We start from the raw sequence: 11,903 nt of genomic DNA, 5'->3' as shown, positions 1-11,903 counted from the left end.
CGAGGCGGGCCCCAAATGCTTGCACCGGTTTGTCGCGGTCCTGTCTCATGTTATGAAGTGTAACTCTGGCCACCATCGTGCTCTCTTGGCGCACGGCTAGTCTTCTGATGGCGGCCAAGATTTCCTCTTCAGTTTTTCCTGTCAGGCTACCTACCGCCTGCTGATCTAGTAAGATCTTTACGTAGAGGCTCGTCGCAGCATTCCAGAAGTTGTAAGGCTTTGTCGTGGCCTTTCACCTTTGTGGCGGCGACGTAGTCGGACCATCCCCTTAGTGGTCGGCTGGGCGTAAAGCAAACAAACAAACAAACAAGTAGTCGGACCATCGGGACAGGAAGTATTCCCATTCCTCACGGGTGCCAGCGGCGGAGATGACTGGTCGCCTGACTCTGTCGATCTTTGCTGCTGCTGTGGGTCCCTGCGTGTGGGTAGTGCCGTGAGCTGTGAGGAGAGCAGCGACGATGACAGCGTCAAGGTCCTCTGTCAGGTAGTCACAGTCAGGGATCGGGCAAGCGACGGCAGGCATGGTCACAATGGTGGTGTAGGTGCTTGCGGGCTCAACTGACCGTAGTCATCGATAAGAACGCTGTCTCTTTGTTCAAATAATCTTTACTCAAACAATGACCACGGTTCTGCAATCGAAGAAAGGAAATGAACTATGTTGACTAATAGCATTAGGCAACATGGAACTAACTATTGATGTACGATTATGACTCAGCTAAATGTGTAAAGATAAAGATACTGCGCATGGACAGAAGCTTGTGACTATGCATGAACAACACTATGATTGAATTATGAAGTAGCTTAATTGCATAGAACAGAACTTACAGATAAATGAGGTGAAAGGTTCTTTCTGCAGTGCACGTGTTTCATTTGCGGCCATCTTTGATCTAGAGCTTTCAAGGAGTAATGTCCCTTGACTAAACTGTCTATTTGCAGGAATAGATCGTAATCAGTTATTTTGTGTGATCGTTGTGGCTATTGTTGTTTGTTGCTTTTAACACATACCACAAGTATGGCAGAGCAAGTCACAGAAGAAGAACTTAGGCTGCTTAAGTCTTTTAGGGAGATCGGTCTCACTCCAAAAGCAGACACCAAAGAGGACCTAGAGAGATGGATCCATAGCCAAGGAAAGGGGAGGAGGCAGACAGCCGGCCACACAGCAAGGAGGACATAGACAGACCTACACTCTTCAAGAAAAGTTAAGGATCGGTTGAAAAAACGGATCTAATTTTTAAAAAGTGCCAAACAATTAAACATCGACATAATAATTAAAAGATTAATGTGTTTGAATTAACACATGAACAATGAGTCTTGACCTAGAATTTTGTTTGGCAGGCAGAGTTAATTATTTCCCTTTGTGGGACTTCTCAAAAGCTTCTGCATTTTGGAAGAAAAAGGGTGTTTTTTTATAGCCCCATGAAATTTGCGGAACGCATGCCAGGGCAAAAGGTTGTGATGCACGTGCTACAACAGGGTCCTGGCTATGAACATCGCTCACCAGCTTGTGTTTAAAGGTTGACACGCTGACACAGTTATGCACAGGAGCAACATTCCCCCACGAAGAAAACTGAGCGATTTGGATAGAGGAAGGGCAATAGGATGGCTACAAGACGGTGTTGCTGCCAGGCAAGTGGCCCAGAGGCTTGCAGTGGCTCCCTCTGTCATCATCAGACTAAAACAGAGATTCCACGCAACTGGAAGAATGCAGGAGCGACAACTTTCTGGTCGGCCCAGAGTCACCACACAAAGAGAGGATCGCTTCATTCAGAGGCAGGCCATGCAACAAAGAATGGCTACGGCAAACAACATTAGGTAACGCCTACAAGCTACCATCAACACAGTTGTTAGTGGTCAGACGATCCGAAACCGCTTACACAACTTTGGCTTGCGTGCAAGGCGTCCAGTCCGAGGAACAACCCTGACTGCTAATCAGCGAGCAGCTCGCCGAGTCTGGTGCACTCAACATGTGAGGTGGCAACGTCAGCAGTGGGCTCAGGTGTTGTTTACAGATGAGTCCCGCTTTTGCTTGGAACCTGCCGAGTGTGGAGGCGTTGCAGAGAGCGCTTCGCAGAAGGCGCTGTTCTGGAACGACAGCGTTTTGGCGGAGGCTCTGTGATGGTCTAGGGAGAGATCAGCATACGTCTAAGGACACCTCTGTACCATGTAGTGGGCAACTTGACCGATTTCCGCTACCAGAATGAGATCCTGCAACCCCTGGTCGTTCCAGCTTTCCAAGCGATCGGCCCTCGTGCGATTCTTCAGGCTGACAACGCACCTCCCCAACGCTCTGCAGCTGTAAACACCTTCATCCAGCAGGCCAGGGTCAACAGGATGCTGTGGCCAGCCAACAGCCGGACCTGAACCCCATAGAGCACATGTGGGACGAGCTTTGTCGTCGGGTACAGCAACATCACCCTCCTCCTGCCAATCTGGGTCAACTGCTGCAATGGCTCCAGCAGGAGTGGAATGGAGTTCCCAGAGCATTCATATGCAACCTGATCCACTCCATGTGCCAACGATGTGTTGAATGCCTGGCACACAACGGAGGGCACACGCGTTATTGACACTGATTCACATTGTTGTGAATTCCATTTTCGAGGGTTGTCACGTTTGACACACTCTAGCTAAATTGTCGCTGCCGCGTTCGATCTTTGCTTTGTTTGTCATTACTCCTTGGTTGTTCAATTATATAATTTTTAAAAAATGAAAGAATTCTGTCTTGTCTGTTTTGTGTGGCGTGCTTGTAAAAAAGTGATCCTTAACTTTTTTTGAAGAGTGTACACCACGGACATTGGCGCTGTCCCGCACACCCCAGATTTCAGTTTTCTCTGGAAATCCTCAAGGCGACAAACAGACTACCTTTGACCTATGGAAGTTTGAGGTGAGATGTCTAATGGAGAACGGTGTTTGTGATGAGCCAGTGACCTTGGAGGTAATTCGTCGGTCCTTGAAAGGAGAAGCAGCAAGAATCGCGATGCGGTTGGGCATCTCTGCTACTTTAAAGGAGCTGCTGACTAAACTTGAGAGCGTCTTCGGGAATGTCCAGGCAGGCGAGAAGCTACTAGCGGCCTTCGATGGTGCAAAACAAGAAAGCGCAGAAGACGTGACCCAATGGAGCTGCCGGCTCGAGGACTTACTAGCTAAAGCACAGGACCAGGGCCGAGTCCGCGCTATGGAGGTGGATGAAATGCTCCGAGTCATGTTCTACACAGGCCTGCGACAGGAACTGAAGGATCGCACAGGCCACAAGTTCGACACCATTCAAAACTTTGAGGAGCTGAGGAGCGCCATCAGGCAGATAGAGCAAGACAGTTCCTGCCAAGCCTCAAAGGTCAAGCCAATATGTGACCCTCCACCACGGGATGAGTCGCATGTCACCTTTGCATGATTTTCATATTTGTACATTGTTCTAAAGAGTTTTTTATGCTCTATCCAGTGGTGAAAACCGTTTTAGAAAAGAGCAAAAACTGTTTGAGTTATAAGCCTGTGACTAAGGAGACCCTCACACTGTTGCCCGACACTCCCCTGACTTATATTAAGCCTAGCGCAGAACCGCGCGAGGTGACATGCGACTCATTTCGTGGTGGATGGTCACATATCGAAAGCTGCCCAGCAAGCCCCTAATGATGTAGATGAGCTAAGAGCACAGGTGCTTGTTTTTGTTGTTTGTTTGCTTTTTCTTTCTTTCTTTCTTTCTTTATTTATTTGGTGTTTAACGTCGTTTTCAACCATTCAAGGTTATATCGCCACGGTTTGTTTGCTTAACGCCCAGCCGACCACGAAGGGCCATATCAGGGCGGTGCTGCTTTGACATATAACGTGCGCCACACACAAGACAGAAGTCGCAGCACAGGCTTCATGTCTCACCCAGTCACATTATTCTGACACCGGACCAACCAGTCTTAGCACTAACCCCATAATGCCAGACGCCAGGCGGAGCAGCCACCAGATTGCCATTTTTAAAGTCTTAGGTATGACCCGGTCGGGGTTCGAACCCACGACCTCCCGATCACGGGGCGGACGCAGCACAGGTGCTTCAGCTCGCGACAGAGTTAGAAAGTGTAAAAGAAGGGCAGCCTGCAAACTATGGCAACTATCAGAACTCTGCCAACTATCAAAACCAGAGAGGTCGTGGCCGAGGTCGGGGAGCCAACAGCCAACAACATCGTCAGACCGGTGACATCATCTGCCATCGCTGCGGGGAAAAGGGACACATCCGCGTCGGGTGCAGAGTGCGAGTAGATCATAGCAAGCAAGTGTTAAATCCGAACGGACTGTGAATGAATGCAAATGCGCTAGTACGCTATCGTACAGGAACAAACACAAAGTCTCCAAATGTAGGTTCCTTCCACTGTATTATACAGGTATGACAAACATACACACACATACACACAATCATGAACATAAATGTTAGGTATTCAAAAATTGGGTACTCACAGGTTTGGATGCAAAAACAAAGCAAGATTACAATCCCGTGCACAATTTCACTAACAAAACCCTCTACCTTTCACTTATGTAGAGAAATACACAAACAGTCCGTGAACTCACAGGCACACGTGACGATATCTACTTAATTTACTGGTATCGACTCACGGCTCGTGTGTAGTCAGAAAAACAATTACAGTTCATATTCCGGCAGACTCAAATCACCGTCTGCTCTGCCTACTAAACACTCATTATATCTTATGTACTTAAGATCTTATAGACATATTTTAACTCTGTTCATACACAGAATTACACAGCGTCTATGGCCGTTCACTAGGAAATGTATCTGAATACTAATTCCTTCCACTGGAGACCTCGGTCTACTCAGTTATTTTCGTCCTGGGACCTCTGACGGACAACCATAACCTTGCAATAACTTCGCGAAATCCCATCGAATTTCAGCTATGCTGGTCTAGAGTTATGATACTTCGGCGGTTTCTCGGTCCTTCACCCTTGTCATCTGGTCGCTATCTCCCTCTCAGACCGGTTATACGACGCACTGCACAGACATAAATAGCGGACATCTTGTCTTAGATATCTGTCTGCTATGTTTACAGTTTACAGTGTTAGTCGATTCAACTTATGCGATAAACACTCTAGCGATACTCGAATGCTTATTCCATTTACCTGTCAAGTGCTTTCCTGTCGCATTTATCCGGGCTTCCTTCCTCCCGGCAGATTACTTGGACAACCCCTCATGCAATGTCCAAGGACAGTGGTAAAGTGTAACAATACCCTAGTTGCGATTTACAACATCAACTATTCCCGGTCAGTGAGCTGAACTCACAGTGCGTGCAACACACTTTGCTATGTCACGCTATATCTCTGGTTAGTGCTCTAAAAGCGTAGAGGATATCACTGTCAAACTTTGCCTGTTACTGTTATTCGTGATTTCCTTCACACGGACCTACAGGGATGGGCTCGATGTAGGTCCACATTGTTTCAGCATGAGTAGCCCAAGCACAGCGCAAGAACCAGAACTTGTGGGATCGAGCAATGAGGTAGCAGTGAATATAAATTAGGTCGAAGCAACAGCGCTACTGGACACTGGTTCAACTGTATCCACTGTAAGCGAGAGTTTTCACCATGAACATTTGCTTACACTGTACCCATAATTATATCCACTTCAAAATGTACTGAAGATCGAATGCGCCGATGGAGAACTACTTCCATACCTTGGGTACATCATCGCTTCATTAACAGCCCCAGGAACAGGGAGCCATGGCATCGAGGAGCAAGAATGTCTCTTACTTGTCGTCCCAGATAGCCGTTACAATCGTAGCGTACCTCTTTTGATAGGCACAAACATTCTGAGTCACTTCTTGGATCATACCAGGCAGGAACATGGCTGTAAGTTTCTACAAGTAGCCAACATGCACACGCCGTGGTATCTCAGCTTCAGATGTATGGTTCTAAGGGAAAAGGAACTGAAGAAGAACAGGAACTGCCTTGGACTTGTAGATAGACGTGATAGACAAGACTACGAGCCTACTTGCGCTATTGCTCAGCCAGCACTCAGCGGCGACTTGGCAAGCCTCCTTGACATAACAGCAAGCATAGTCAACTATCAGTTCAAGCACACAGGATTTGTAGATGTCCATGTGTCAAACGTTACCACACAAACAGTCACCATCCGAGTCAAGATCTATACTGTGTGAGCCGTACAGCCAGTCACTATTGTGAACAGATAAAGCAACCCTGAGGATAGTCCTGATTCTGATGCTTTCATGGATGATATTAAGATCACATCGCAGGCCCTGAACGAGCATGAGTACGACAAACTATAAAGACAATGCTCAGAGAACGCAGAGAAGCCTTCTCTAGCGGAAAAGATGACGTTGGACTGACATCCCGGGTGAAACATGATATCCGAATGAATGACAACACGCCCTTCAAGGAGCGCCACAGAAGGATTCCACCTGGTATGTACACGCAAGTCCGCGAACATTTGCAGCAGATGCTGGATAGCGGGGTCATCAGTCGCTCTCGGTGGTCTTCAAACGTGGTCTGGGTAAAGAAGAAGGATAAATGAGAAGAAAATGAACTTTCAGGACAAAGAAAAACGAAAGAACATACAGAAGAATACTGAATACTGTGATACAGGAAGGGAAGAGACAATATAAAGAGAAAATAGAAGAAAATTTTAAGGACAACAATATGAAGAGGGTGTGGGAGGGTATGAAGATGATGAGTGGGTACACGGGTAAGAAGGGTAGTGGCAAGGGTGGCTCTGTTCCAAGTGACTATGATGTGAACGATCTCAATGCGTTTTACAAACGGTTTGACAGGCATGATTTCAGCCAGACCAGGACTGAACTGACCGATCGACTCGTGAACACTCCTATTAATGAGCAGGGCGAAATCATGTCTGTGACTGAGGAAGATGTTGTGAAACAGCTCAAGAAGTCTGTAATGCTAAGAAGGCAGCAGGCCCGGATGGTATTACACCAAAAGTCCTAATTTTTTGTGCTGAGCAGCTTTGCTCAATTCTCACTGTGATTTTCAACATGTCTCTGTCACAGTCAAAAATCCCATCCCTTTGGAAAACATCTTGCATCGTCCCAGTTCCAAAGAAAACCCCGGTCAAAGTGATGAACGACCTGCGACCTGTAGCATTGACTTCTGCTGTCATGAAGGTTCTTGAGCGACTAGTATTAGTGAAGCTTCAGGTGCTTACCGCGGAGTTTATGGATCCGTGGCAGTTTGCCTATAGAAAGGGTAGAAGTGTTGAGGATGCCGTTTTACATGTGTTGCACAGTATCTATTCTCATCTGGATAAACCTGGAGCATGTGTTAGACTGATGTTTTTTGACTTTTCTAGTGCGTTCACTAGACACTAGAAGAAAAAAGGTAGCACACAAGCCTATCGTGATAGCTGGTGTTGAAGTCGAACAGGTTGAAAGCTATCGCTACCTAGGTGTAGTGATCGACAACAAGCTGTCTTGGCATGCCAACACTGACCAAATCTTGAAGAAAGCGCACACGCGCATGTACTGTCTAAGGAAGCTTAGATCGTTCTCTGTTCGTAATGACATCCTGCAGATGTTCTATCTGTCCACTGTTGGTAGCGTGTTGACATATGCATGTGTGTGCTGGGGGGGTAACCTTAGTAAACAGGATAGTGACAGGCTAGAAAAGCTAGTCAAGAAGGCTGGATCTGTTGTAGGCAGGAAACAAGAGACCATTGAATCAGTTTGCCAGAGACGACTGACTGACCGACTGACCTCAATTTTGGCTGACGAGACACACCCACTGAAACCTGAATTTGACTCTCGACGCATTAACAGGAGTGGTAGACTGAGGGCTATGGTTGCTAGAACGTCACGTTTCCGCAATTCTTTTGTTCCCAGAGCTATCCATGCTTTCAACCAATCACATGTTAGAGGCCTCTATCATGTTTCTCTTGTCATAATTATTACTGTACTCTGTTGCTGGGTTATCTGTAATGTATGTATTTTTTAGTAACTGTATTACCGTAGTTCAAATGTGCGGTGTTCTAGTCGACATGTGGTGCTTTGTATACCTTGTGTGTGCTTGGATGTGGAGGTGGACTCTTGGACGTCTTTTTGTTATTGGAATTATGGTTTTTGTTAAATTGTATTGCTGTTGCTGTTGTTGTTGTGTGAGTGAGTTGTGTGTTGGCAGACTTGACTTGACGGATGACTGTTTGCGTTAGTGAGACTGTGATCATACTCATAATAATCATACTCACTTATTTTCTTATGATGTTTTTATTTTTTATTATGCATTCTTATTCTTTTGATTGGAAATGAGTATTGTCACAATATAATTTCCATATGGATTAATAAATTTGAGTTGAGTTGAGTTGAGTTGGAACCCTGCGCCAATGTGTCGACTTTCGACAACGCGAGAACGATCAAGGATTCGTATGCTCTTCCAAAGATAGAGGAACTTCTTGACGCCTTGTCAGGATACAAGATACAAGATACAAGATATTTATTCACCAATTTTGCAAAAGGATTTCATCTTGGCACGGCACGGTAAAAATAAAATAACAAGTCGCGTAAGGCGAAAATACAATATTTAGTCAAGTAGCTGTCGAACTCACAGAATGAAACTGAACGCAATGCCATTTTTCAGCAAGACCGTATACTCGTAGCATCGTCAGTCCACCGCTCATGGCAAAGGCAGTGAAATTGACAAGAAGAGCGGGGTAGTAGTTGCGCTAAGAAGGATAGCACGCTTTTCTGTACCTCTCTTTGTTTTAACTTTCTGAGCGTGTTTTTAATCCAAACATATCATATCTATATGTTTTTGGAATCAGGAACCGACAAGGAATAAGATGAAAGTGTTTTTAAATTGATTTCGACAATTTAATTTTGATAATAATTTTTATATATTTAATTTTCAGAGCTTGTTTTTAATCTGAATATAACATATTTATATGTTTTTGGAATCAGCAAATGATGGAGAATAAGATGAACGTAAATTTGGATCGTTTTATAAATTGTTATTTTTTTTTACAATTTTCAGATTTTTAATGACCAAAGTCATTAATTAATGTTTAAGCCACCAAGCTTATGGGACTGGGTGGCCGAGTGGTAACGCACTTGCGCTCGGAAGCGAGAGGTTGCGTGTTCGACCCTGGGTCAGGCCGCAATTTTCTCCCCCCTTTCCTAACCTAGGTGGTGGGTTCAAGTGCTAGTCTTTCGGATGAGACGAAAAACCGAGGTCCCTTCGTGTACACTACATTGGGGTGTGCACGTTAAAGATCCCACGATTGACAAAAGGGTCTTTCCTGGCAAAATTGTATCGGCATAGATAAAAATGTCCACCAAATACCCGTTTGACTTGGAATAAAGGCCGTGAAAGGTGAATGCTCGCCTAATAGGCTACTGAGCTTCACTGGCCGATGTGAATGCATTATATATTGTGTGTAAAAAATGTCTGTTTGTCTGTCTGTCTGTAAAAAAATTCCATTTCAAACGGCAGAAATTAATATGTAAGCGCCTAGGGCTATATCTAGATTAGGCGCATAAAAATGATCATAATAATAATAATAATAAGCTGAAATGCAATACCGAAGTCCGGGCTTCGTCGAAGATTACCTTACCAAAATTTCAACCAATTTGGTTGAAAAATGAGGGCGTGACAGTGCCGCCTCAACTTTCACGAAAAGCCGGATATGACGTCATCAAAGACATTTATCAATAAATGAAAAAAACGTATGGGGATTTCATACCCAGGAACTCTCATGTCAAATTTCATAAAGATCGGTCCAGTAGTTTAGTCTGAATCGCTCTACACACACACACACACACACACACACGCACACACGCACACACGCACATACACCACGACCCTCGTTTCGATTCCCCCTCGATGTTAAAATATTTAGTCAAAACTTGACTAAATATAAAAACCAACCAGACACATATGCAGACACACATCACCATGCATGCATACATACGTACATTACACTGTCATGCACACACAGACACAACTCACACACACACACACACACACACACACACACACACACACACACACACACACACACACAATTATTTACATACTCACACATAACCAGCCACATATCTACATCACAAATTCACATCGTCGCCTTGTAAAGGTAAGAACCATATCCGTTTAAAAGGGGTGCCAGTAATATCAATGCAACATTAGTGAATACTAGAACAATACCTAAAAATTATAAACCATTTAAAAGTAAGTAGTACACGTAATTATTATCATTTAGTCAGATCATCACATAAAATTATATAATCATAATCTAGCCAGTTAGACAGTTTAAAACAACAGTATTAACAGACTATCACAGATCTACTCAAGCACCTGAACCTAGAGTCACATTGCACAAAACTACTACCATCACAGAACTACTCAAGCACCTAAAAAATAAGGACCATTCCACATTGCACATACTTCCACTATCACAAGTTATGAGAACAGTAATGGAATGCAGTGAAAGGACTAAGTAACAAAAGAACCCCCCCCCCCCCCCCCCAATCCTATAACTACAGTATATTACAACGTCTACTCTACAGGAGTTGTCAGTACAGCATGGGGGATGAAGCTAGAGCGAAAGCGACTAGTTCTGGCTTTCAAAGCTCTGTAGCGCCTACCAGATGGAAGAGGCTCGAAGAAGTGGTTTGCCGGGTGGGATGAGTCGCGAACAATCTTTCCTGCTTTTCGACCTGAGCGCAACTCAAAAATAGAGGCAACGGAAGGGAAGTCACAGCCCGCGACCTTGGAGGCTGTCCGCACAATGCTCTCCAGTAGCTGTTTCTCTTTCTCAGTGGTGCTGCCATACCAGACCGTGATAGAAAAACACAGGGTGCTCTCAACGACTGCGCGATAGAACTGCGCCATGATTTGCTGTGACATACGGAACTTGCGCAACTGTCTCAGGAAGTGCAGCCGCTGCTGGCACTTCTTAATGATGGACGTGGTGTTCCCGTCCCATTTCAGGTCTTCAGAGATCAGTGTGCCGAGAAATTTGAATGAAGAGACCTGTTCTACAGCTTCCCCATTTATTTCAAGGGGCAAGATGGGGTCTTTCTTTCGTCGAGGGTCGATAACGACTTCTTTTGTTTTAAGAACGTTTAGCTCGAGATCATTTTCAGAGCACCACTCAACCACTCTTTGAACCTCCCCCCGGTATGCGTCCTCATTGGAGTCAGAAATCAGGCCTTCAATGGTGGTGTCGTCTGAGAATTTGATTATGTGTGTGGATGGGTGAGCGGAGGTGCAGTCGTTGGTGAAAAGGGTGAAGAGTAGAGGGGACAGAACACAACCCTGTGGGGCACCAGTGTTCAGAGTGAGTGAGGCAGAGAGTGAGTTGATGAGTCGGATGACCTGAGGACGGTCAAGCAAGAAATCTAGAAGCCAGTGGCAGAGAGAGAGAGGGACATCGAGACCAATCAGTTTGTGGAAGAGCTTGTGAGGGATGATCGTGTTGAATGCGGAGGAATAATCAATGAACAACATTCTAGCGTAGGTGCGAGGGTTCTCAAGGTGCTGCAAGACAAAATGAAGACCCATGGCGACGGCATCATCGACGGACCTGTTGGCTTGGTAAGCAAACTGGAGTGGGTCAGACAGGTGACCCGTGAAAGCCCGCAGGTGCCGCAGAATCAACCGCTCCAGAACCTTCATGATGACAGATGTCAGTGCCACAGGGCGGAAGTCATTCAGCTGAGTTACCTTGGGCTTTTTGGGGACTGGGACAATTACTGAAGACTTGAAGCACCGTGGCACAGACATCTGCTGCACAGAAGTGTTAAAAATGTCAGTAAGAACAGGCGCGAGCTGGTCAGCACAGGACCTCAAGGTCGATGTTGAGACAAGGTCAGGACCAGAAGCCTTTCTTGGATTCTGTTTACGGAAGAGACCCCTGACCTCACTCTCCTGGATGGTAAACGCCGGCGCCAAAAGAG

The 11,903-nt window shown here is 45.5% G+C and overlaps 1 protein-coding gene across 1 annotated transcript; it reads left to right on the top strand.

The window, feature by feature from the left end:
- The first annotated feature begins 1,012 nt into the window (after positions 1 to 1,012).
- LOC138947957 (paraneoplastic antigen-like protein 5) lies at positions 1,013 to 4,280 on the top strand. Its single transcript, XM_070319482.1, has 3 exons — positions 1,013 to 1,159; positions 2,816 to 3,331; positions 4,101 to 4,280. The coding sequence occupies exons 1-3, from the start codon at positions 1,013 to 1,015 to the stop codon at positions 4,278 to 4,280; spliced, it is 843 nt and encodes a 280-aa protein (XP_070175583.1).
- Positions 4,281 to 11,903: the final 7,623 nt, after the last annotated feature.

Source organism: Littorina saxatilis, linkage group LG15 (assembly GCF_037325665.1).
Source record: "Littorina saxatilis isolate snail1 linkage group LG15, US_GU_Lsax_2.0, whole genome shotgun sequence".
Taxonomy (NCBI): Eukaryota; Metazoa; Mollusca; class Gastropoda; order Littorinimorpha; family Littorinidae; genus Littorina; species Littorina saxatilis.
Note: the sequence above shows the minus strand (reverse complement) of the source record. Positions and strands in the feature narration are given on the sequence as shown.